The 26,633-nt window shown below is 53.5% G+C and overlaps 1 protein-coding gene and 1 long non-coding RNA gene across 6 annotated transcripts; one reads left to right on the plus strand and one right to left on the minus strand.

Annotated features, from left to right (window-relative positions):
* Positions 1-10,601, minus strand: IRF5 (interferon regulatory factor 5). 5 transcript variants are annotated; one of them, XM_060156723.1, is made up of 9 exons: positions 10,471-10,601; positions 5,601-5,806; positions 3,443-3,632; positions 2,955-3,019; positions 2,435-2,468; positions 2,015-2,257; positions 1,396-1,788; positions 1,189-1,307; positions 1-881 (listed from the first exon to the last, which is right to left on the minus strand). In XM_060156723.1, exons 2-9 carry the CDS (start codon positions 5,793-5,795, stop codon positions 636-638), a joined length of 1,485 nt encoding a protein of 494 aa, XP_060012706.1. In that variant the 5' UTR covers positions 5,796-5,806; positions 10,471-10,601; the 3' UTR covers positions 1-635. The 5 variants fall into 5 exon arrangements, with proteins under 5 accessions (XP_060012706.1, XP_060012707.1, XP_060012704.1 ...); XM_060156724.1 differs by lacking the exon at positions 10,471-10,601 and adding an exon at positions 10,345-10,458; XM_060156721.1 differs by lacking the exon at positions 10,471-10,601 and adding an exon at positions 8,636-10,266.
* LOC132524584 (uncharacterized) lies at positions 10,366-26,499 on the plus strand. The gene is made up of 5 exons (XR_009541928.1): positions 10,366-10,777; positions 13,098-13,228; positions 15,622-15,759; positions 24,814-24,887; positions 26,077-26,499. It is a non-coding gene; the product is annotated as an uncharacterized LOC132524584 (long non-coding RNA).
* Positions 26,500-26,633: the final 134 nt, after the last annotated feature.

Genomic DNA, 26,633 nt, shown 5'->3' on the forward strand with positions numbered 1-26,633 from the left:
TGAGTCTCTTTTTTAATATTTATTAATCCAAAAATACGTAAAATTCCACTTTCTACCCCAGGATCTTAGACTCTGAAGGGAGGTAGCTGCCAGCCTTAAGTATCTGGTGTAATACGTAAGTGCTCATCTCTGTCTCTGGAGGAAGAAAGATGAGGAAGTGGGGCTCAAGCTAGGGAACCCCAATATCCGCTCCATGCCCTGCAGAGGACCTGCCAGGGAGACCTGAGCCACAGCACTTGGCTCTTTTTGCCAGAAGAAATGGGGGCAACCACAAGTATGGGTCACTCTGGGGCAACTCCCTCTGTACAACTAGGCCCCCTGGAGCCAGGAGGAGTTCTTTCCCTCCTCACTGGTGCCGATGGCTCAGTTCCCCCAGTTCCCCCACCCAGCCCAGGAGAGGCATATCCAGGAAGACAGAGTCCTCAAAGCAAAATTGGCTTCCAGTTTCCGTCAGCTTCTAAGGAGAACCTGGAACTCGGGCCTCTTTTCCCTCTTCTTCGTGACCCAGATCCACTTCCAGAGAACCCAGAGATAGGACCCTGCTGCCCACCAGGTGCCCACTGAGGCCATCGCACCTCCACATCAGTCTGCACAGCCACCCTGGAAGCCTGGGCCACTCACTGTCTGCAGCCGCATTACTGCATGCCGACTGGGTGCATGGGCCAGGGCCCCTGGCCAGCACTGAGGCCTGCCACAGGAGGGGCTTGGGCCACAGGCTGCAGCTGCTGCTGGGACTGCCAGATGTGATGGAGCTCCTTGAACTGTTCTACCATGCGGTCTTTGAGGTCTGGGTTTGAGATCTGTAGCCGGATGCTATCAGCCGACCAAGAAAGCTCCCCTGAGAACATCTCCAGCAGCAGCCGAGCTGCTACAGGCACCACCTGGGGGGCAAAGAGGAGAAAGGACAGGGAGAACCTTGGCAGGGCTGTCCAACCCAGCTGTGCATGAAGGCGTCCTCCAGGGGTCAGGTGGTGGGCTGCATCCACCAGGAAGACGGGGCACCAACTTCTACTTCATAAAAAGGCTGCTTATGTGTGGGCAGCACTGATCCTTGATTAACTCTGACCACTGAGTTCACACCACCCAGAGGGCCCTGCGCCTCCACCCTGGGTGGGGCAAGGGCCTAGCCCCAGGATTCCCCAATATTCAAACCAAAGCAGAGGTGGGGGGTGGGGGGTGGGAGTATACCTGTACAGTGATGAGCTTCTTCTCTCGGGGTTTGCGATCAGGCCACTCCTCCCCAAAGCAGAAGAAGATCTCAAACGGTGGTGGGGTGTTGGTCTGGCCCTTCTGGAACAGGATGAGCTCTGCATTGAGATTGAGACCCTTAATCAGAGGCTGGCCCATGCCCCTGGATGAAAGGAGACCAAGAGGAACACGACATGGGGCCCTCACCATTGAGAAAATGCTCCAGGCTGAAGAGCTTGGTCTTGACCTCCCGCTGGATGGGGTTGGGGTGTGAGCCATGGGCTGAGGCGCAGGGCCCGCTCCAGAACACCTTGCACTGGCACAGGCGGATGGCATACAGATCCTGGCCTTGTAGCTGGAGGATGAGCCCGCGGTCCAGGACATCCAGCAGCTGGTTGGTATAAAAGCGCTGCTTGTCGCTGGGGATGTCCTCGGGGCTGGGGAAGCGCACTTGTTCTAGACTCACAGGGCCAAAGAGCTCCACCTGCTCCTGGGTGGCCTCCAGCTGGCTGTAGAAGAGCCGGCAGCCATGGGGGTTGCTGATGGTGAGGGCCCGGGGTGGCCTCCCCCGGTACTGGAACTTGATCTCCAGGTCGGTCACTGTAGGGCAGAGGGGCGGCCCCGCCCCACCCGTGAGCCCCACGCCTCCCCATTCCACAGCCCACTGACTTTCTCTGCCCTCTCTGCCCCATGGCCAGGCCATCTTCAGCTCTCCCACTTCCTTCCTCCACCCAAGCAGGGACTGGTGTGAGCGTTTTTGTTCTCCTCGTCATCCTCCACATTCCCAGCGCTGCTTTTCCCGGCCCAGCCCCCCCAGGGTCCTTACGAGGCAGCATGTGAGGGCTGATCAGCAGGTCGGGCAGGAGTTGTTCGCCTGTGGGGGGCAGGCTGGCAGCCAGGGTCCCAGGCTGTGGGTTTGGCAGGACCTCAGAAAGCAGCTCCCCATAGTCAGCAGGGTTGCCAGGGGCAGGGGGACCCAGCACCACAGGCGGCTGGAGAATGGATGGCCACTTGACATCCTCTTTGGATAAAGAATAGGGTGCCATGGGGGGACCGGGCTGCACTGCTTCTACGGAAGGTGGCGGCGGACAAAGCTTCAATGCCATTTCCAGGAGCTGCCTCCCAGGCCCACCTACTCCCAGCCCTGGGCCGCCCCCAGCCTCCCTTCAGCCCCCTCCCAGGTACCCGTGGTACCTGCAGCTCCTCCTTATACTAAACCCCCAACCACACCGCCTCCCAGCCCCACCTGTGAGGCTCAGGCTTGGTAACATCCTCTGGAGCTGAAAGGAAGACACAGGCAAAGGAGGGAGGAGGTCAGAGAGAGAGAAGGGAGGACAGGTTATTAAATTGATCTGATGCTAAAGAATGAGACCCACAAGGCAATTCCCTGGTCTTCCGCTTAGGCGAGGCCAGAACCTGCCTCCAGGCCCAGCTCGGCCATCCCAGGCACGTCAGTAGGCTCTCAGTGCCCCAGTTTCTGCCTTCTGCAGGTGGTAATAACTACTAAGCCCCAACTGCTGAGGGCAAGACCATATGTGAGCATGCTTTATACCAACAAAGTCCCAGGGAGGTTCAAGGTGGTGACTTTGTTCCTGTCTCCAGAATCCCGAGAGAAGAAACTCAGAGAAGAGCTGCAGAAACAGCAGCAGGGCTCCAGAGGAATGGAACTGCTCCATCCTACAGCAGAGTAGGACAGCAGAAACGCCCTAGCAAGGCCCACTGCTTCAGCACAGGCAGACGCTGCGAAGAGCGGCCCCGGAGCTCACCTCTTCCTCTTCCTCCTCCTCCTCCTCTCCTGTACCGAGAGTGTAATCCTCACTGGGCTGTGACTCTGCAGAGTGAGGGAGAGAAAAGAAGGAGTTCAGTGGGGGAGGAGGAGGAAGGCCACCAGGGTTCCATGTGGCAGCTCCTGCTGTGGCTTCTCCCCCTGCCCAGAGCTGCCCAAACAGAGTGAGTGAAGGGCCGCACAGCCACCAGCAATCACTAGGGATGCCCCTGACCCCACGGCACTCTGCTCCCTGGGCCACCCGACCTACATTCACTGGAGCCAAGAGCCAAGAACCAGGATGGGTTGAGGAAGACAAACCTGGGGGCCTGGTCCATGCCAAGCCATTCCTGGCCTCACAAATGATCCACTCCTGGGAGCCCTGGATGTTATGACCTAGCAGCATGCCCCGACCACTGCTCGTTGGAGGGGCCCCTGGCCCTTCCTGCATAGCCTCCCAGGTGTCCCACACAGGGCCAGACAGGATACCTGCAGGAGTGGGGCCATTGGAGCAGACCTCATAGATCTTGTAGGGCTGAGGCGGCATGTCCCGGGGCCCATCATAGATGAGGCGAAAGTCACGGCTCTTGTTAAGGGCACAGCGCAGGTTGGCCTTCCACTTGGCCGGATCGGCCTCGTCCACCCCCTCGGTGTACTTTCCTGTCTCCTTGGCCCAGGCCTAGGTCAGGAAGACAAGACAGGCGACCACAGAGAACCTCACCCCTCACAAAAGCCCCTCCTGGCCAGTGGGAGTCGCTGCTGTGCGGTGAAACCTTCAGCGACACACTGGTGGAGCCCAAGTGTCCGTTTGCAAGGTGGGAGATAGGACGCCAGTCCCTTGGGGCTCCAACAAGCGAAAGGAAATCTAGGTGCTTTGAAGGGCATTGTACTCACTGGTCCTAAGGTGGCAAATAGGTACAGTCTCTGAGGAGGATGGGGTAACATGGTGGATAAGAGCATGGGATCTGGAGCAGAACTGAATCCGGAATCTGCCACCGCCCGCTGTGTGCCAGGGCGGGTTACTTGGCCTCTCTTTGCTTTGATCTCCCCAACACAGTGCCTACCTTGCAGTGTGGCGGTGAAGACTCAGGGCTAATGCACATAAACTCTCTGAATTGTGTCTGCACTTGGGATGGACTCCGTACACTTCAGCTGTTGGTATTATTATAATTATCATAATTATTATTATTTTTTGGCCCCGCTGCACGGCTTGTGGGATCTCAGTTCCCTGACCAGGGATTGAACCCGGGCGGTGGCAGTGAAAGTACCAAATCCTAACCACTACAGACCACCAGGGAACTCCTGGTATTATTATTTTGGAGGGCAGTTTGGTTGATATCAAGATTACAAATGTTTCTGCCCTTTAACCCAGCAATTTGGCTTCTGGGAATTTATCCTACGGATGCAGAAGCATCCGCACAAAAGTTTGCACGTACGAGGTTATTCACTGCGGCTCTGTTTACAAAAGAAAAAGACCCCAAATAATCTAAATGTCCATTAATGGGAGCTGGTTAAATTATGGCCAATCCATAGAATGGAATACTGGGCAGCAAGAAAAACAAAACAAAAACAGGGAAGTTTTGATACACTAACATGTTGTAATCTTCAAGAAATGAGGTACAGAAGAGTATGTAAACATCTACCATTTTTGTCAAAAGTTGGGGAAAGCATAGGTATACATTTGCTTGTATATGCACAAAAATCTCTCAGGAAGGATAAACAAGAAACTGATAATACTAATTGCCCCAAAGGAGGGGGTTGGGTGCCTCAGGGACAGTCTCCCATAAGGGAGACATTTTGCACTTCTTAAATGTTGAATTGTATGACCGTGTTACCTATTCAAAAATAAGAAATGGATTTGAAAGGAACCTTGAAAAGGTAAATACCAAAGGCAAAGACTAAGAAATACATAGCCAAAGCTTTAAAACGAAGCATTCCCTTTGACCCAGAAACGTTTAATGAGGAACTAACCCCAAAGAAAATCATTTAAGATGTACCATGGGTAAGAGTTTAGAGGGCGTCCATGGCAATGTGGTCTTCAACACAAGAGACCCTGAAAGCCACCTGAGGCGTCCAAAGACTGGGACTGGGTGACTAAAGTGTGCTGACCCCTCCAGTGGAACATTCAGTGGTCACTAAAGGTGCTGTGGCATTTGTTGGAGAGGAAAGCTAGTCCTGATGTTGGGTGAAAAATACAGGTTATAAAATAGAATCTATGGTTTGATTCCATGTTTGCACTTCATATACACACACATGCAGAAAACTGGAAATGTAAGCAAAAAATATTCACAGTAGTTACCTCCTAGTATTAAGATTAAGGGGGAATTCTGTGGTGTTCTTTTAGCGTCTGTGTACACCAAACGTGCACCCTGGACAGGCACTCACGTGTGATGAAAATGACACAAGAACAAGGAGGAAGAGAAAGAGTTACTGAAAGGTCTCCTGGGGGGTCCCTCAGTCCTCACCTTGCTCTGGGGATCAGGTTAGAAAGATGTGCACTGTGATGATGCCTGCGGCCCCTTAGCCCAGGCCTGGGGTCACCCGCAGCAAGGCAGCTAGGAGAGTGGCCAGTCTGAGATGTAGAGGGAGTTCTCTTCTAGGGAGGGGGGCCTCAGAGGTCCAGGCGGTACGCCTGTCCAGGGCTTACCTTGAAGATGGTGTTATCTCCATCCTGGCTGGGGCCGTGCCGCGTGGCATGGCGCCAGGGGATATAGAAGCATTTCTTTTCCCCATTGACCCACTGAAGCCCCGGGTACTGGCAGCTGTTCACCTGGGCCACCAGCCAGGGCTTCAGCCGTACGCGGCGGGGCGGAGGAAGGGCAGCGGGGGCAGGCTGGTTCATGGCAAAGGCGTCTGCCAGAGAGAGCAGAGGGGGAGCACATCGGCACGTCAGCTGGCCGTTCCCTGCAGCAGGGGACGTGTGGGTGCTTGGGGGGGGGGGCCGAGGCATGGGCTGGGCCGTTAGGGCTTTCCCTTCCTCCAGCACGGGCGGCCGGAGTCACTGCCGTCCATCCAGGTGCTCAAGTCAGTTCTCCTCTCCAGCCACCAGCTTTCCTGTCACAGGGTCCCTGCATGTGGGCTTTGTGTTTGGGGGGAAGGAAGGAGGGGGTGTACAGCTCTAGTGGATGCTGTGGGTGCCCCACCGGGACGCCCCGTGCCAGGCAGGGCATCAATTCCCCTGCTGCTGTGAGGCCGGCACAGCACAGAGCCACCCTCGCTACCTCAGTCCCAGGCCGGGCCCACACCTCCACTCTGGGGGGACAGCCCGCAGCCAGTGGGTGACTGACACACGGGAACGGAAGGCTGGTGGCCTGGCTTCAGGTGGAGCAAATGTGTGCTCCAGGCTCCTCAAGGGCTCGGGCTGAAGCCAGGCTCCAGCTGAGGCCACATCCTTGCTTAGATTTCTTCCTGCCTCACCCCTGCTCCCTCCCTCTCCTCCAGAGAACCCCTCACCAAACCACCTTCTAGGAAACCCGGCTAAGACAAAGGTGGAACCTGTGAGCCAGGGTCAGAGACAGAAAGGACCAAGCCATCATAGACCCCCGTCCTGAGACTCAGAGGGGACTCTGTCTCTGGTCACGGAAGGAACAAAGAGCTGAGCCACGATGAGAAATCAGGCTGCCTCCCACCCGGGGCTCTAGTTTCTGAGCACATGTGAGTTAGATGGGTGTGCAAGCGTGTGTGTAAGAGGGCACACACTGCCCCGGCACCATGCTCCTCTCCTACTTCCTTGGTACCACTGTCCCTCGCAGAAGATGCTCCACAAGTAATGGAGAGGGAGTGGTAGCGATGAGGATGGGGTGGGCCAGGGTCTTTTCCAGAAGCCGTGCTTCCTGGAACAAGGGTGCCCACACTTGGCCTCTGGGGTGGGCCCCCCAGCACTCACATGCCCCTCTCCAGAGTGCCATGGGCGGTCCTGAACTCTTCTCCATTGAGATGAGTGGTTTGGGGCTCTTACTCAGCCTCGCACTGCCTCTTCCCCATCTCGTTCACCTTCCAGGTGGGGGGGGCAAAACCTCTTCGAGGCCAGGAGTGCCTCCTGCTCTTCTTCCTCACCACTCGCCCCCCTCCCGGACACCCGGCCATTCAGTGGACCAAAATAGGACTTAAGAAATACCAACCAGATGTTGGAAGCATCTGTCCTCCAGCTGTTTATTCCCCCCACCCCCGCCCCACAACCAGCCCTGCTCTCCCCAGGATCCTCCTCTGACTCAAGGGTGAGACCAGACCCGAGAGGAAGGCTGCAGGGGCTGTGTTGCAGGTGAGGGTCTCAGGGAGGCAGGCCTGTCAGGGAAGGAATGACTGAAGGAAATGGGATATCTGGGTAGGTGAAGTGAACACGCAGTGGGGTGGGAATGAGAGGTACCACCATGTGACAAAGAGACTAGGGTTGAAGTCAACACCCGGACAGCCTCCACTGAGACAGACTAGACCCAGGTTGAAGAACTTCCTAACAGCTAAAGCCACCCAACCACAAGCCGGACTGCTGCTGGGAGCAACGGCTTCTGGGAGTACACAAGCCCTGGCGGGCTTCCTGGCCTGCACTGGGACACACACACACACACACACACCCCCCATCCTCCCAGGCCTGCCCCAGTACCTTGTTGGGTTGTGGCAGCTAAGTGCCACCTCGACGTCGCTAAGGGGTCTCAGCTGCAGGCCTCTCCTCAGAGCAGTGCCCAGCGCTGGGCCGGGACAGGGAAGGCAGGAGAGCGTCCAGCCCTGCCCCCAGGCTTCAGAAGATGGGTGGCTCGGTTCCCTTTTCTGCACTAGCCTCCACCCAGCCCCAAGGGAAATGAAAGTGGCCAGACCGGACAACTCGGAAACCTGACTCACTGTGAGCTGGGGGAGGGAAGGGATGCGGAGAGAATCACATTTGGGTCCCCCAGACCAAATTCTCAATCTCTCACCTTGTAGCCCATCCCCCAACCCCCAAGCCCACTGGCAGTCATTGTACATTGTGTGGTTCACAGCACTGGAGAGCTTCACCCAATATGTATTTGTAGCATCCCCACCCTCCCAAAGGCCAGGGTCCTAGAATAGAAGGGTGGCAGTCACCAGTAGCAGGCCATTCTGGCTAAGAGAAGGTAGACAGAGGAAAGCTCTGTTGACACAGAGGACAAGGGAAGCTTTCCTGATGACCCACACACATGGTCAGCCCGCAGCTGTGCCATAGGTGGTGGTGCAGCTGGGAGGCCAGAAAGGTCGAGTCCTCTGCCCAGGGCAAGGAGGAAATCAGGGCGAGGAACACTGCCTGGCCTGGAACAACACTGCTTTTCAACACAAAGATGTTGAAATTATAACACTGACCTCTTGACAGTAAGGTGCAACCCCTTCAAGCAGTACAGGGAGGGGCTGTGGAGAGAGCCTCCCATGACAAGTCTGACCAGGGCCAAGAGAGGGTCTGTCCAGCATGCCACAGAAGGGTCTTCAGCCACAGGGGGTTTGCCTGCCTCCAGGTGCACCAGGACCAGGCTCAGCATCAGCTCCCCAAGGTGGCTTCCTCCCATAGGGAGACAGGCTTAGATCTGATTCAGACTATCCCAATGCCAGGAGTTCCGAATTTCGGTGCCTTTGTGCTCCATCCCTACTTTCCCTCCACATAGAAGCAGCCACCCAGATTCCCAGGGTGTCCCAGAAGCTATAGCACAGCCCTGAGAAATTCCATCCTACACCCCCTACCTGCTGCTGGGAAGAGGACTTGATTTTCCATCAGAGGGCAGGCTAGTCAGGGGGTCTGCCCTGATCCTTGACAGCTGAGCCGGTCTGCAGCCCTCAGACCTAGCCTTGTGGATTTGAGCACCGGAAGAGGGGAAAGGCGGAAGTGCATGCATCAGCTTCCATGGGAACATCAAAGGAGGTGTGGCCTGCTGAGGACCCGAGGAAGCCCCCAGAGGTGAAGGGGCAGCCCAGGAGCTCCTCCTGAGGGGGCGAGGCCCCACATCTCCTGAAGTCCCAGGAGCCAGCCACCAGAGGAGCCTGGAACATTGTGGGCACCAGGGACCCCCTAGGGGAGGAAGCTCTGCAGCCCCCAACAGTGGGCAGATCAGAAAGCCCTTGCACCTCCTGAGTTTATCTGATTCAGACGTCTCCCCACAAACTCCACACCAAGCTCCTGGAGAAGGCAAGGGGTTCCCTGCCCCGGCAAGACCTTAAGCCGCGCCCTCTCATGGTGAGTTGACCACACCCTGAGAATAGCTGAGGCTCTGGGGCAGCTGATGCGGTGAAGGAAGCTTCTCTCGGCTTCATTTGGGGCGCACGGTGGGGTAAGACCAAGGCGCAGGGGGAAAACCCCAAGATGGGGCCTTTAGGTAAAAAAGGGTGGTTTCCCATGGCTTCTCTTGACTTGCTGGAAGCCCCAGCGCCCTAGCCCGATAGCTCTGCTCTGGCCCAGCTGCCCCTCCCGAGGGGCTCTAGCTTCCTGCATCGGCCCCGCCCTCGTCCTTACTGGTCCTGGTCACTCGTCCCAGCTCTGGGCGCTCGTGGAACCCAGGCCCGGCCCTGCCCTCTGGACCGCCCCCGCAGGTGCTGCTCCCCGGGTGGCTTGCCCGCGCCTCCTGGGCCAGCCCACAGAACCACCACCCCCCTACCCCGCCCGGGGCGCTGGCTTAGGGTCTGCCTCTCGGACCGCTTCTCCGGCTGGTGGCGCCCCCGCCGTCGTCCCCGCTCTGATGTGCCCAGGGTGGCGGCGTGGGCGGGAAAGTCCCCCTCGCCCCTGATCCCGAGTGCCGGATCCGGCGGCTCTGGGGTCGCGGAGACAACCCCGGCGCAGGTGTTCACCATCTCCTATCCCGCATCACGGTCACGCTGGTCTCACTTTCCTTCCACTTTTAGACTCTTAACTGTTTCGTTTCTAAGTTCGGGGGAACTAGTCTAAGAAGTATCACGCCCGTGGTTCCTCTCTGTTAGAGGAGGGTCAGCGCCTTCTTTTCTCGGGCACGAGTCGAAGGACGGCCGGCGCCTCTGCCTGACACCATCTTACTACACACTCTCTGCCCGAATTCTTGACATTGGCCTTAAGATCCAGGGAGGATGAACCTTTTTAAACCTCATTCTCTTACTCGAAAGGATGAGAGGTGCCAGGGGAAGAGGGATTGGAGTGCACAGAAAGGGGGAATCGGGGCTTGCCCCTCCCATGGCCCAAGCCGGGAGCCCAGGCGCTGCCCATCCTTGGCGGTGGCGAGACGAAGGGAGAGAAGCAGCAGAGCTGGCGCCCCTGGCAGCAGTGCCTACTCCGCTGCCCGCGCCTCCGGGCTCCCCGGGCGCCTTCGGGACGAAGGCTGCTGGTGCGGGGCACCCCACGCTAATCAGGACGTAGGAGGCATCTTGGAGGCCGCCAGAACGGCGGGGCGCGCCCTGCCTTACGCGACTCCCCCGCGTCCCCTCCTTACCGAGCTCCGACGCCAGGAGAAGCCGGCGCTGACCCCTCCCGCGCGCCCGCCCCGCTCCGGTCCCCCTCCCGCCGCCAGCGGGTGCTCCGCGGGCGCGGAGAGGAGCGCGCGGCAGCCGGGACCTACCTGTCTGCGGTGCGCCCGCTTGGCTGCGCCCGGGAGCACGGGCCAGGCGGTGGGGCCGAGCTGCGCCCTCCCGGAGCCGCGCTTGTCTGTCCGCCCGCCCTCCCGGCACTTCCGCATCACCGCCCCCGCCCCTGGGCCGAGGCCGCCGAGCCTGGGTGCGCGGGCAGCGCCCCGCCCTGCCCCGCGAAGCCACCGTGGGGTCCCCGCGCAGACCCAGCGACCGAGGGGCCGGGCTGAGCCTCGGGCCAGGCTGGTCCCCCTGCAGCCCAGGGCCTGGGGGAGACGCCAGGCGGCGAGGTAGCCTTGAGTGAGTACTGGGCTCCTTCAGCCATCGGGAAGCGCGAAATAGTCGTTCGACACCCCTAGCCCCCCACCCCACCCTGCCGCGGTGCTCGGCTGGGCCCGGGAGCTTCCCAGCCTGTCCCTCCGGGAGCTCAAGATCGGTGCGGACATTGGCGATCAACCGAGCCACGTACCAGCGCGGTGGGGCGGACTGTTAGACAGCCCCCGGCCCTCGCCCGCCAGCCTGCGAACTCTACCGAGGGTCGCTGGCGCCCAGACTCAGACAACCCCTCCACGACGTGCCTGCAGACAGGGATTCTCAGGCTACTCTGTTCCTTTCTAATTCTCAACCTTCGCACCTGCCTTCCCCAGGTCCCCTCCCTGATCACCTTCCGGGTCTCTCAGGGTCAGCTCCTTGGTCGCATGTCCCACCCCTTCACTCACCGCTATCTTGACCACACCCGTCTGCCGTTCTGAACGCTTTTCGGTTCCACACGTGGGCCTCCTCGCTGGCCTCAACCTTCACACAACCTGTTCCCTCTTCAGGCGCATTCTTCGTTTGGGAACACCTGCTCGTCTTCAAATGTTGCCTCAGCATCACCTCCTTTGGAAAGCTTACCTTGACTTCCCTTGCTAGGTCGGGTTCCCAGCCTCTGAGACTCGTCCTCGCTGGTTTTCACTTAGGATTTTAATGTCTGATTCCCACTGGAATCAGCTTACTCAGGGACCACTCCTGTCTTTTTGTCTTCTATTTTCTATAGTAATTTTTAATTAAAATATTTTTAAACGAAGGAAATTTACATCAGTTGATTAAATTTTAGGTAGAAACTAAAATACATAAGTTCTAAAAAACACTATTTGCACTTTAAAGTTTAGAGCCTGTATTTTTTAACAAATACAGCCATATTAGTTAGTTGATGAATCAGAACTTTGACCTTCCCCTCCCCTCTCCATCTCTGCAGGAATACCGAGGTTGGTCTTTACCCCTGATCTGTAATCATGACTCTTCATGTGTTGTCTGTTTTTCTTCTCTCCTGCATCTCTCTCCCTCTCCCCCACTCTTGCATAGCCCTAATATAAAAGAGAATATAATTATATGTATTTTATTATTTGTATCTGCTGAATCTTTCACTATTTTATATTTTTAAAATTTAAAGTGTGGATGCAGAAAATGAGGATAGAGAGATTGTTTTTTATTTCTTTCTTTAAATGTGAAACTGCTATTTACTTGAAAATGGTTGCCCCCAAAATACGAACCTTTTTCATCGGAGGTCAGTTGTGCTTAATAGAAAGTATTCTATGTTGGACTAGAAAATATATCTGGAGCAATAGTCAAGAGGAGGCTTCTTTTATTGTTAGATGCACCACACACAGCTTAAGGGAGCGTGAGACTAGGATTCTGCACTCTGCCTCCCCACGATCCCATGTCCTCAGGTGAGGCCTCCCCCCCTTAGGGTCTCTGATCTTTGTCAAGAACCATTCGGGGGCTGTGTGTAGAAGAAGGGGCACTGCCCTTGAGCTTGCATCCAACTCTGCTGCATTCAAGCTCAGCGACCTTAGGCAGGTCCTGTGACTCTCCTTCCCTGTGGTACAAGGGAGGTGATGTTATCGAGATCGCAACATTGCGTGGTGCTCCAAGGATAGGGGCTATGCAGGGGCTCCACTCGGCTTGGCTCCTGCCTTCCCCAGACCAGGGGAACCTGAACCGAGAACCACTCTGGGCCATAGACATGGCATAAGGATGCAGGGGTGAGGACAGAGAGCACCACTCAGGCTCTTCCAAAATCGAAGGGTCCCCTTGCTTCTGGATGCTGTCTTATGGTGAAGTACAAGCAGAGGGGAAGTGAGACTACGCTGGTGACCCCCATGGGATCCCTCCCGGCTCCCCGCAGTGGGGCCGGGGTACACGGGGAACGAGGAGACTCGGCCTCCACAGCCCCAGGAGCCTCAGCAGAGACGTGTATCCAGGCCTCTTATTCCCAGTGGTGAGACGGCCCCTGCCCCGACTTCCCCTGGCCGGGGCATCAGACTGAGGGTGTGGTGAGAGGCCTGATTCCTGTAGAAGCCACCACGCGTGTGCATCTGTGTATGGGGATGGGGCAGCCACATCACCAAAGGGAACCGAAAGAAGCTCAGGGTGACTGGTGGGGAGAGAAGGTGGAGATCCAGCAGGCAGCTGGACAAGACCCCCTCCCAACTCTGGACCTGCCCCCCTCAGCACAGACCTGGGCAGATGACAGCTGGCTTTGCCCCCAGTACCTCCCATCCAGGAGACCCATCCCCTCAGTCTGGGCTGTCGGGCTTCCCCAGGCTGGCCTGGTCCTCAGATGTCCTTCTGTTTCTAGGAACTTGCTGGCGAGACACTGGGCTCTGGACTCCAACAGGGCTGAGTCACACCCTGGCTCTACCACTCGGGAATTGTGTGACTTTGAGCAAACCTCGGACTCTCTTGGAAACCCCATTTTCTGCCTGTAAGGTGAGAATGATAACATCACGGTCACAGTTGGACTGTGAGGCCTAAATTTAACAAATGCTCAGTGAGCACCTCCTACGTACCAGGAGAAAGCGGCAAACCAAAGTCTACTTTGTCTAAACACCCTGCCTTCCTGGAGCTCCCATTCTATGGAGTGAGCTAGACAATAAATGCTTCAGTAACAAAACTGGGGGGGGCGGGGCGCTTCGTGGGTTGTTGCACAGTCAGAGCAGAGGCGCCACACGATCTGACTTAGGGTTTTACACGGCCACTCCGGCTCCTGCCCGTAAAGCACATGATATGACACGCGAAAGTGGCAGCTTCACTGCTGCCGATGCCCAGGACACCACAGCTGGGGCTTCCTTCCCCTTTCTTACTAAATGCTGCCTCCTCAGAGCATTCTGAGGTGTGAACTGGAAGTCCCCCGCTTGGCCAGCACTGTCACGCAGACGCCTCTAGACCTCATATCCCACCCCACCCCCTTCCAAATCTGCACTCTATCTCTTCAAATGGCCTGTGTCCCAGGAAGCTACACAGCCACCCTTGTCCATCCCAGGTCCTGGCTCTGTGCTCCCTCAACCCTGTTGAGAACAAATGCTACTTCCCCTTTCCTTCGTGGTCAGCCCCTCTCCTCTCCCTAATCCTCTGCAATCTGGCTCCCACCCCCTTTCCCACGGATTCTGCTCTGGACCTTGGACCCAGAGCTCCAGCCGTCCCTGAGACCCTCAGGTACACCTCAGAAACTCCAGTCTCTGCATGTCTTCTTTACTTAAACTCTCAGATCCTGCGGTTTCACTGTTGCCTGGGTTTCTCACCATCCACTGTAAATAAATGCCCTGGGATTTCGCTCCTAGCTCATGCCTTAGCATCCTCCTGCACCCCGCGCTGCCCCGCCCCTGCCCTGCCTCTCAGTGCAGTCGTCATTGGTCCTTCTGCTGATTCTTCCCCCACTTGTATCTTCCACCACGACACCAGGATGCCTCTTGCCCAGATCGTCATCTCCCCACTCTGCCCCCGCAACTACCCTTGGTCTGATTCAGACACTCCTAAAATCTACTTAGCTCAGTGTTTTGCTCAAACCACTTCCCTCCCCAGTACTGGGCTTTATCAAGGAAGGGGCTGGGGCCAGAGCCTCCATCCTTCCTGCCTGTCTGGAGGACTCGCTTGAGAGCATGCAGCACTTGGACAAGGAGGAAAAGGAAGAGGAGGAAGTCCAACCTGGAAACCACAGTCTTCCAGGGCTCCTGCAATGGGAATGACTGAGCCCCTGCTTTGTGGGGACAGAGGCCACCCCAGTCCTGCAAGAACCAGCTGTGGACTTCAGTGTCCTCTCTTGTCCCAAACAGACTTGGTTGAAGCCCAGAGTCCATAGGTGCCCCCACCGGGGAGAGGATCCCATCCAGATGCACGAGGACCACCCGTCATTGATGTGGGATGCAGGGGGTCCCATGGCTTATCAGCCCAATTCATCTCAAGCCCCTGCAACTTAGAACCAGGGCTCGGGATCCCCCCAGGGCAGGACTGTTGTGCCTCTAAGGTGGGAAACGAGGAGAGACTCAGTTGTGTCCAGGATGGCAGGGTCAGCCCAATGGCATGGGGGGGGGGCTCTTCTCAGCTCACATCTGGACTTCAGGATGGTGGAAAGATGACAGAACCACCCTGGATGGGAGGGGACTCTGGGGATGGCTCTGGGAGTCCAGAGGAGGCACTCTCTGGCCTGGAGTGAGGTGTGAGGTTATGGGAGGGGGCAGGGGGCATGATATTCGTCCCACATGGCCTCTCAACACTTCACCATGGGAGGGGGATGTCCCAGCTGCCCCTCTCTGGCCTCCTAAGGGGTGGGCTGGCTGGGGGTTGTGGCCTGAGGACATCACGTATGTGGTAGAGGTAGGAGAAGGAGCTCTTGGGGGCCAGGAGCCAACAGAGCTGTGGGAACAGGTGTTTGGTTCTTGCCAGCCAGGTACCCCTGGGCCAGGGCTACCACCCTGTAAGAGTCAGACCTGGGGGCCCGAGATGGGGCTCCCCCAGGCTGCTCTGCTGCTTCTGTGGCCTCTGATGCTGGGCGCAGAAAGTCAAGAAAGCAGAGAGCCCTGAGGGCTGAAGGACCCCGGGGGGCTCCTAGAGTAAGACCACTCTGCTCTCTTGGGTCCTCCTAGAGAAGGAGGGTGTCAGGACTCGCTAGAGGGGAGTCCAGTGGGAGTTCTGACCAGGCCAGTGTCCTGGAATCTCTGTGTTTCACAGTTTTTCAAGTCAGGAGCCAGCTGGAGCTCTGATGCCCACCCAGGCCCCCTGTGCCAGGCCGACTGGGGCCATAAGGGTGCTGGTGGGCATGCAGGACCCAAGAGTCCCCACCGATCTGTGCCAGTCTGAGGACCAGTCTCCCCGATTTCTTTCAGACTATTCTCCTCCCTTTCTCCTGGAGCAGCACTTCCAAAGCTGCAGGGAGGCTGACGTGACCTGACAGCTTGTCCAGGGGCCATCACCGGCGGTGGAGGTTGGGGTGAGATGGGAAGAAGAAAGGGACACCTGCTCAGGTAGGAAAGAACTTATGGGGGCTTCCTCGTCACCCCCCGACTCACTTCAAAAGCTGTGCTTTGCAGTAGCAGGTCACGGGAGTGCCTGAGAGGACTGGGCAAGAGGGTGGTGAGCCCAGGGATCCTGGGTCCACCTGGAACTCGGCCGTCTAGAGAGCAAGTGTGCTCAATCCTGCGTCCTCCTGCAGTTCAGGGACCATGGGGGTCAGGAAAGAGAGTAGGCCATGGGCCTCTTGCAGAGGGACAGCCCATCCCAAGCTATGGAGAAGAGCCAGGAGAAGCACCGCCAGGCTGGTGAAGGCCCTGTTGGAACGGGGCGTGGTGTTCTGGAGAGGGCAGGCCACAGGCTGGGCTGGCTGGAGGCGCAAATACAACCAGGTGATATTGATGAGCCCCTAAGACATGCAGGATCTCGCTGAACACTTTTCATACATTATTGCATTTAACTGTCACAAGCAGCCACCGTGACGTGGGCATCATTCGTACACATCCCCGTTTACAAAGAAGCGAGCTGAGTTACTTCCTAACCTTGCAAACTTGAGTGAGTTATCATCTTACTTCTTTGTACTCTTAGCATTATCTCTGGTGCTCCTTGGCTTGAAGAAGCATCACCCTGATCTCTGTCTTCATCTTCACACATTGCTGTCCTCGTGTGCACGTCACTGTGTCCAAATTCCCTTTTTTCATAAGGACATCAGTCATACTGGATTAGGGCCCACCTAATGACCTCATCTTAACTAATTACATCTGCAAAGACCCTATTTCTAAATAAGGTCACATTCAGAGGTACTGGGGTTAGTACTTTAACACATGAATCTGGGGGAGGGGGGGACACAATTCAACCCATGACAGAATTTATCATGTAACCTACTCTCCACCAAACACCAGAGTCACATTTGATTCTCCCATCAACTGTACAAGGTAGGGATGTGTGTTATCTTCATTTTATAGATGAAAACACTGAAGTTCAGAAAGGTTGGGCAATTTACCCAAAGGCACACAGCAATTAGTAAAATAAGGCACTGGGATTTGAACCTGACCATGAGTGATATTTGATCACTTTATTTATTTATTTATTTATTTTTTATCACTTTAGAGTCAGACAGACCTGGGTTCATGTCCCAGCTGTGTGACCTTGTGTAAGGCATTCGGCCTCTCTGAGTCTCAGTATCCTTGTTTACACAAGGGGTTAACACTGTACTGTCAGCAGTGAAGAACTGCTGCTCAGCAGTGGCGGGGGTGGGGTGAGGTCTAGCCCAGTGCCTGGCACACAGTAGAAGAAGTGATTTTAATTTAAACATAGCAGTAGCCCCCACCACCACCAGAGCACATCCTGTGTTCTGGTGGTTCTGGGTGGCAGCCTCACTATGGCCAGCTGTCCTCACTGAGTCCCTGGGGCAGGTAGAGCCAGGGAAGCATGCAGATCCCACACTCTCCAGCCCAGAGCTCCCTGGGGCTATCCCCCCACCTCCAGCTTCCCACCTGACATGCTCTCCACTGGGAGAGGAGAGGGAGCTGGCTGCTAGGGGCCTTAATCTTCATGCTCAGGCCCCGGGATGTTGTCTGTATAGAAAATGTGGCCCGTGTATGAGTCAGGGAATGATCGTGGCCCCTGAGAGAGGCTGCCCGCTCCCCAGCTGTCTCCCCCTCAGGAACAGGCCCAGGAGAAAGCATAGGGTCAGAGAACAGAGCTGGGTGGGTGGATGTGGGACTGCGGGGAGGGGCTGACCACAAAGCGGCAGCATGAAGTGATGGCAAGTGTTCTGCATCTTGATTTGATTGTGGTGATAGTCACACAACTCTCTGCATTTGCCAAAATTCACAGCTGTACACTAAAAAGAGTGAATTTCATTGTATGTGAATTAAAAATAAATAAAAATTTTAAACAATAAATGCTGGAGAGGGTGTGGAGAAAAGGGAATCCTCTTGCACTGTTGGTGGGAATGTAAATTTATACAGCCACTATGGAGAACAGTATGGAGGTTCCTTAAAAAACTAAAAATAGAACTACCATACAGCCCAGCAATGCCACTCCTGGGCATATACCCTGAGAAAACCATAATTCAAAAAGAGTCATGTACCACAATGTTCATTACAGCACTATTTACAATAGCCAGGACACGGAAGCAACCTCAGTGTCCGTCGACAGATGAATGGATAAAGAAGATGTGGCACATATATACAATGGAATATTACTCAGCCATAAAAAGAAACGAAATTGAGTTATTTGTAGTGAGGTGGATGGACCTAGAGTAGAGACTGTCATACAAAGTGAAGTAAGTCAGAAAGAGAAAAACAAATACTGTATGCTAACACATATGTATGGAATCTAAAAAAAAAAGTTCTGAAGAACCTAGGGTAAGGACAGGAATAAAGACGCAGATGTAGAGAATGGACTTGAGGACATGGGGAGGGGGAAGGGTAAACTGGGACAAAGTGAGATAGTCACGTGAACATGTATACATTACCAAATGTAAAATAGCTAGTGGGAAGCAGCCGCATAGCAAAGGGAGATCAGCTCCTGCTTTGTGACCACCTAGAGGGGTGGGACAGGGAGTGTGGGAGGGAGATGCAAGAGGGAGGAGATATGGGGATATATGTATATGTATAGCTGATTCACTCTGTTATAAAGCAGAAACTAACACACCATTGTAAGCAATTATACTCCAATGAAGATGTTTAAAATAAATAAATTAAATAAATAAATTAATAAAAATTTTAAAAGCCATTCAGAAGATCCAAATTCTAAATGTCAAGACATTTTAGGAATGACTTAACAAATGTATTTAGCTTGTAGTTTCCTTTTAATGCAAGCAAAAGACCGATATAATATAAATATGCCTTAAAGATCTCTAAGTAAGTTTTAAATAAAAATTCTAAATAATTTAAAAAAGAAAAGCAAAAGAGCGGGTTCATCACAGAGAGACAGGGGTGGCACCTGGCCCCTACCCTCTCCGTTTCTCCCTCCCTCCAGCCTGGATCTTCTGGGCTCTTCCCCTGGTCGTCCTGCTATACCTCTGCTGACCTCCTCCCACTCGCAGGAGGTTGAGTATTGTCTCTGGGGTTTGATGACTTCTATCAGGCTCCCTGACTGCCCCAGGGACACAGAAAAAGGAGCTACCCTCAGTGTGGGTGGCTCTAGGTAAGAGGCGTGTGAGGCAAGGTTGTGGCAGGACACAGGTGGAGCTAATCGGAGGCAAGTTTAGAACATTTGCAGAGATGTGAACAGGATTACGAAAGCCACTGTGAAACTTCCAGGCACCCAAGGCCTAGCATCAGCAGGGAACTGTCACCACCCACAGAGTAGCTGTCCTCCAGGACCTGTGGCTGTGCAAGATTGGGGGCTCTATGGCTTCCACTCTCCCACCCTCCTATTTCTTGCCAGTGCCTCCCCTTAGCCAAATCCACCCAGAATCCAGAGATCAAGGGAGCCTGTGTCATGCAGGTCCAGCTCAGCCGCTTTGAGGCATGAAGTAGGGCAGAAAAAAGCAGAGGGTGGTGGGGACAGGGGGCAAGAGGAGAGAAAGCAGAGCCACTGGGAAGGGAGGACTCTCATGGGGAAATTGGGAGCATACCCTGGGCCCATGGTTACCTCAGGCTTCTACCCAGGGACAGCCAGGCGTCCCAGCTATTCCAGGGTGGGAGTTCCTAGATGAATGAATGAATGAATGATAAATTTGAAAATGGATGAGTGACAGAAGGAATGGGAATGGGCCTGTTCCTATTGGCACTAAGAAGGAGGTGGATCCTTTTTCCCAGGATCCCCACCCTTGCAGGCCTTTAAGGACTATTTCCAGAATACCCACTTTGGGGCCCTACACAGGACCCTGAGCAAGAGAAGCAGAGGCCATGGGCTGGGCAGGACAGGGCAAGGTGGGCCATCAGGTACTGGGGAGCCTGCAGGTCCTGTAGGATGAAAGGCTTTGCTCCTCCTCCCTCACACTGGAAACCTACTCCCGGGCTGCCTCCCGTCCTGCCCCACCCTGCTCCCCAGGCCCCGCCTTCTCCAGCTGGGCCACTCAGGGACATAGGCTGGGTTCAAAGGGCTCAGTCAGGCGTTGGTGCTGCAGGGGAGGGGAGGCACAGCCGGGTAGAAACCAAGGGACCTGTCACCCTGATTCGTACAGTGTGCGCGTCTGCAGAGCAGCAGCCAGGATCCCCAGAGCGGGCCTCCTGGTGGGAGGAGCAGAGCCTGGCCTCGGACCCGTGCGTGCTCTCAGAGTACCCTGGGAGGTAAGGCAGGTGGTAGCTGATGGGGAAAAGGAGGGTAGCCACCATTCCCACTGAGACTTGCCCCGACAACTTGTTGGTCCCTGGGGGCTGAGGGGAATTGTGGACCAGCTCCGGGGTCTACACCGAGAGGTATTCCAGGTGCAGGATGAAGCAGCAGGGGCAATTACCAGGGGAGCCTGACCACAGGACCACCAATAAGCCACGCCCAGACCTTAGAACACGCGTTTTCCTGGATCTGGACATCTGTCCTGACTCATAAAATCTGAGGTGACCCTGAGGACTGTGCAGCCCCACAAAGCTCCATCAAAGCTGCAGCCTCGGGGCTTCCCTGGTGGCGCAGTGGTTGAGAGTCCGCCTGCCGATGCAGGGGACACGGGTTCGTGCCCCGGTCCGGGAAGATCCCACATGCTGCGGAGCGGCTGGGCCCGTGAGCCATGGCCGCTGAGCCTGCGTGTCCGGAGCCCGTGCTCTGCAACGGGAGAGGCCACAACAGTGAGAGGCCCGCGTACCGCAAAAAAAAAAAAAAAAAAAAAAAGCTGCAGCCTGTCTATCACTGGGGCTGCCACCCTGTGGCTATCTCAGTGCCTCAGTCCTCCCTCCTGTGCCCCATCGTCCAAGGCCATCCTTCTTCAGGCAACTTTCCTGCCCACACGCTCTGCCCAGGACCTTTCCTGGGGACAACTTACCCGGATGGGACAGGAAGACAGTATAGTAAACTGTCCAGAGGTAAGCCCTAGAGTAGCCACTAAGAAAATAGAAAAAGAAATACAGTTTAAAAAAAAACTCATTAAAGGAATAATAAAAATGTTATACTAGAAAATATTCACTTAATGCAAAATAAAGCAGTCTAGGCAAAATAGAGGAACAAAAAGGAAATGATATATTTAGAAAGCAAGTAAAATGGCAAATGCAAATACAACTATATTAGTAACGTGAATGGATTAAAACAAAATCCAACAAGATACTGTCTATAAGAGACATACTTTAGATTTTTTAAAAAAATATTTATTTATGTATTTTTATTCGGTGGCTGCATCACGTCTTAGTTGCGGTGCGTGGGCTTCTCTCTAGTTTTGCAGTGCGGGCTTAGTTGCCCCGCGGCATGTGGGATCTCAGTTCCCTGACCAGGGATCAAACTGGCATCCCCTGCATTGCAAGACGAATGCTTAACCACTGGACCACCAGGGAAGTCCCACAGACATACTTTAGATTTACAGATACAAAAAGATTTAAACTAAAAGAATAGAAAAAAGTTTTATCATGCAAACAGCAACCATAAGAAAACTGGAGGGCTATACTGTCATCAGACAAAATAGGTTTAAAACAAAAAAAGTAACTCAAGATAAAGAGGGACATTTTATAATGATAAAAGTGCAATGCATCAGAAAGATGACAATTGTAAACATAAGTGCACCTAACAACAGATCCATACCTCATTCCGTATACAAAAGGTAACTCAAAATGGATCAAAGATCTTATATGTAAGAGCTAACACTGTAAAACTCTTATAAGAAAACACAGGGTTAAATTTTTCTAAACATAGACTAGGCAATGATTCCTTAAATATGTTGCCGAAAGTACAAGCAACAACAACAAAAAAAAACAGATTGGACTTTATCAAAACTAAAAACTTCTGTGCTGCAAAAAAAAAAACCATAAAAAATTAAAATAACCCACAGTATGGGAAAAAATATTGACTGGTCATATACCTGATAAGTGACTTGAATCTAGAATATATAAAGAACACTTACAACAAAATAATAAAAAGACAAATAACTCAATTTTTTAAATGGGCAAAGGACTTGAATAGACATTTCTCCAGAGAAGACACATAAATGACTAATAAGCTTGTGTAAAGATTTTCAACATCATGAGTCATTAGGGAAATGCAAATCAAACCACAATGAAATACCACTAGGATGGCTGTAATCAAAAAAATCAGATAATAATAAGTGTTATCAAGGAAGTAGAGAAATTGGAACCCTCATATGTTGCTGGTGGGAATGTGAAGTGGTACAGCCACTTTGGAAAACAATTTGACAGTTCTTCAAAAGGTTAAAGGTAGAATTACCATATGATGTAGCAATTCCACTTCCAGTAATATACCCGAGAGAAATTACAGCATATGTCCTCACAAAAACTTGCCCATGAATCTTCACAGCAGCATTATTCATAATAGCCAAAAAGTGGAAACAAGCCAAATTCTATCAGCTGATGAATGGATAAAGTAAGGTACATACTTTGGTACATACACATTACTTGGCAACAAGGAATGAAGCATGGATACATGGTAAAACATGGATAAACCTTGAAAACATTATGCCAAGTGAAAAGCCAGACACAAAGGATTACTTATATGAAATGTCCAGAACGGGCAAATCCATAGAGAAGAAATGTGGATGGGTGGTCGCCTAGGGCTGGGGTACGGATGGTGGTGGGAAAGAGGGGGCGAATGCTGAAGGGTATGGGGTTTATTTTTGGATGATAAAATGTTTTAAAATTGATTGCAGTGATGATTGCACAACTCTATGAATATACTAAACTATTAAATTATACTCTTTAAACAGGTGAATTTATGGTATGTGAATTATATCTCAATAAAGCTGTTACCAAAAAAAAAAAAGCCAAACATATAGGAATTTGAGGTCACTACTCTGTGCCAGGACATCCAGTGCCTCATTATGGCCCCAGCTGTGGCTTTGACCCACTGGCCTCTACTCCCTTGCCATCTGACCCCCTCTCTTCATACTACCTGGAAGGAACAGCTGCCACTTCCCCTCCCTCAGCCCCTGTCTAAGATGTTGCTTGTCTCAAAACTGTGGAGTGGGGCTATGGTGCTGAGTGAGATCAGGTCCTTGACCAGAGGCCCCATGGCAAGTCTTGGCCCAAACTCCTGCAAGACTGTCTCTTCTGTCTCTAGGGGGCCTCATTCACATCATAGCCAATGTGGCTCTATTACGAAACTTTCCCAGCCAATGGAAGGGAGCATTCTGTCTTGAGAAGCTGCACTTTTCACTAATTTGCACAAAGTTGCCTTACAGTCTGAATATGCGCTGTTCTATACAGTAGCTACTAGCTACATAGGGCTGTTTCTATTAAAGTGAATTAGAATTAAATAAAAAGTAAAAATTCAGGGGAGTTCCCTGGCAGTCCAGTGGTTAGGACTCCACGCTTTCACTGCCAAGGGCGCAGGTTCAATCCCTGGTCGGGGAACTAAGATCCTGCAAGCCGTGTGGCACGGCCAAAAAATAAAAATAAATAAAAATTCAGATCCTCAAGTGCACTAGCCGTATTACAGGGGCTCAGTAGCCTCATGGGGCCATCGTATTGGACAGTGCAGACATAGACATTTCCATCATCGCAGACAGTTCTGTTGGACTGTGCTGCTCAGAACCACTGGAAGAGGCTTTGTGGGATCTTGAGAGTAGGACCGTGAGGGATGGGAAGAAGCAAAATGGGTGGAAGAAGAGGAAATTGCAGGCAGGAAGCCACACATATCTCCTCCCCTCTTTGCCCCACCCTCTTAGCTTCTCCAAGCCCTAATGGGATCCCCAGGGAGCGGTCTTTGAGAAAAAAGATAGTCAGAAAAGAGATTGGGGAAGCCCCAGGTTCTCCAGTGGGCCCAAGGTTGATTGGCAAGCTTCCCTCCAGGCTGGAGAGCCTCGTGGCTTGGAGGTCCCTGTGTGGCGCCTGGAAACATTCTGCCAATACCCCCCTCCAGGTCCTGACTCTGCTGCGAGGTTCAGATATGCACTCTGATTGCCCTGGTCTTTCTTTGCCAAAACAGAAAAATGCACAAACCCTCCTAAGATCCCAGCAGGTTCCATCTGACAAGGAAGTACTGCGTTCCGACTGTGATATTAACCTGTGAGTGGTGTTGGTCTAGTGTGTGAGCTGACACTGGTACTTGAGTAGGCATGCTGCAGCTTGGCACAGTCCCTGGAACACAGTGAGGTGGACCCCTGAAGGCCTTTTAAGGGGCAAAGGAAGTCCTTCCTGGAAGGGGGCTGGCGGCCTAGTTATTCTGAATTGTGGGGAGAGGTGGCCAGCTGTGGGGTACAGCTGTGGAATTAGAATCTCAGATCGGGGCTTCCCTGGTGGCACAGTGGTTGAGAGTCCGCCTGCCAATGCAGGGGACGCAGGTTCATGCCCCGGTCCAGGCGGATCCCACATGCTGCGGAGCGGCTGGGCCCGTGAGCCATGGCCGCTGAGCCTGCACATCCGGAGCCTGTGCTCCACAATGGGAGGGGCCCCAGCAGTGAGAGGCCCGCGTACCGCAAAAAAAAAAAAAAAAAAAGAATATCTGATCTGTGATAAACAGCACATCCCCGCCCCCTGTCCCCCTGCTGCAGCTGCTCAGCTGGTCAGGTCAGCCGGGGTAACCTTCTCCTGGGGTGGACATGATGTTGTGAGCAGGGAGAGAGGGTCCTAGGGGAGTAGGGAGCTGGAGACAGGAGCCACTGAGGGAGGTGACTTGGGGGCAAGTTGGTGACTTGCAGGGGCAGATGGGGATGGGGGTTGGGATGCTGCACAGCCTGTTCCCACATACCACGTCCAAACAACATCATGCGGTGCACACACGCTTGCACGCGGTTGTGTGGGCCACGTGAAGGGTGTGGAAGAACAGACCTTGTTACCATTGGTTACACCGGATGTGAGTGATGGGCAAGGAAGGGCTGGAGCAGGTGTAATGATGGGCTTTGCCTTTATTCCTTTGTGGTAGCTTATTTCATTTGTTACAACTGGTGTGACTTGAAAGGTCAAAATTTAAGTACAAAATTTAATCATTTACTAACCCCTTCTCTCCCTCCCTCTTTACAGCAAACTTTTGCTTCCAGCCACCAAAGGCAGAGGGAAAACCAAGCTGCTGCTATTGACAGTACAACCTGAAGGAGGTAAGGAACAGAAAGTAACTATGTCGGGATCGTCTGTGTACCAGGTGCTGCACATGCGTCAAGCACACATCACATGCTTGTTGCCTTATTAGACTCTCCCAGCCTACGGTAGCGGTTATTACTTCCTTTTCCAGATGAAAGATTTTGGCTTAGGGAGGTAGAGTAACTTAGTAGAATATGTGGTAAGGTTAGCATATCAGCTAAGGGCCCAGGAGAAAAGAGAATTCCCCTCAAAAGGGTTTAGCTAAAGAGAACTTAAAGGAGGGACCATTTACCGATCTGTAGACACGGTATTAGAGAATCACCAGGGGGCTTCCCTGGTGGTGGTCCCCCAGTGCAGGGGACACGGGTTCGAGCCCTGGTCCGGGAAGATCCCACATGCCGTGGAGCAACTAAGCCCATGTGCCGCAACTACTGAGCCTGTGCTCTAGAGCCCGCGAGCCACACCTACTGAGCCCGCGTACCACAACTACTGAAGCCCGCGTGCCACAACTACTGAAGCCTGCGTGCCACAACTACTGAAGCCCACGCGCCTAGAGCCCGTGCTCCACAAGAGAAGCCACCGCAATGAGAAGCCCGCGCACTGCAACGAAGAGTAGCCCCCGCTCACCGCAGCTAGAGAAAAGCCTGTGCGCAGCAACAAAGACCCAACGCAGCCAAAAAAAAACCCAAAGAGCAGCAGCCAACCCACAGCTGCAGCCAGTTTAAAAAAAAAAAAGAGAGAGAGAATCACCAGGGAACTAACAATAGTAGGGAGGCATTGCCACTCCCTGGGCTGAGCGGATAAGGGGAAGGACTAGTGGTACCATGGGAGCTGTGCTGAGCAGAAGGAGGCCAAGAAGAAATACCCCAACCGCTCTCCTCCCCTGCCCTTCAGGCCCCACCTGCACCTCTCATTGGCTGACCCAACAGGAAGCCAGAGGGCACGAAAGTCTGTAGGGGGTGGAGAGGGAGAATGAATGGAAGAGGTAGAAAGGGAGATCAACCAACACAGACAGTCAGTGGTGGAGCAGGATTTGAACTCAGGACTCACTGACTCTAAACCCTGGAGCCCTTGTGCTGCCCTACGGAGCCACGCACGCTACTGTGCCCACACACCCGGCTGGGTCCCAAACACCACTCCATTCATGGGGACATCCTGTCAAATAAGGACTCAAGCCTGGGCCTGAGATATTCCTTCTTTCTCTAGCCAGAATGTTCCTGTTCTAAAGAAAGTACTGGATTTTGGTGAGGATGGTGGCATCTGGTTCCACTAGCCCAGCAGAGAAATGTGAGCCCTTTATTCCAAGCCTGACGTTTGAGTGCACCTGCGGTCGGTCGTGTGCTCATGCCCCTCCCTCTGCCAGCATCCACATTCCCCTTCCCTTGGTCTGGGCCGGGCATTCTGGCCATCGCTATTCCTGATTCATTCATCCCTGTATTCCTGTATCTGGCTCAATACCTGGCAGCAAAGAGGCTCACGGTGGAAACTCAGCTGCTCTCCAAATAACACCCTTTCCTCTGGGCTCTGGGATTTTATTTCACAGAGCGAGTTTTCCAGACGCTTCTGTACCTTCTGTTGCAGATAAAGAATGTGAATATTGCCTTTTCAGGTTGGGCCTCAGCGGGAGATGACGATGATGTCAATAAAAATAATAATATATTTTGGGTGTTTAAAATGTGCCAGACACTGTAAAAAGATTTTTATACTCATTGTCTCATTCGTCAGACACCACGTATGCAAATTCTCTCAGCTGCACCTTATTC

Source organism: Lagenorhynchus albirostris, chromosome 8 (assembly GCF_949774975.1).
Source record: "Lagenorhynchus albirostris chromosome 8, mLagAlb1.1, whole genome shotgun sequence".
Lineage (NCBI taxonomy): Eukaryota > Metazoa > Chordata > Mammalia > Artiodactyla > Delphinidae > Lagenorhynchus > Lagenorhynchus albirostris.

Coding starts and splice junctions, on each gene's coding strand:
- IRF5 (XM_060156721.1), bottom strand. CDS start 8,666: ATGGAAAATCAAGTCCTCTTCCCAGCAGCAG. Junction 3,020..3,442: donor CAATGGCCCCACTCCTGCAG/GTATCCTGTCTG, acceptor CTCACTCTGCAG/AGTCACAGCCCAGTGAGGAT. Junction 1,789..2,014: donor CAGCCCTCACATGCTGCCTC/GTAAGGACCCTG, acceptor TCTGCCCTACAG/TGACCGACCTGGAGATCAAG.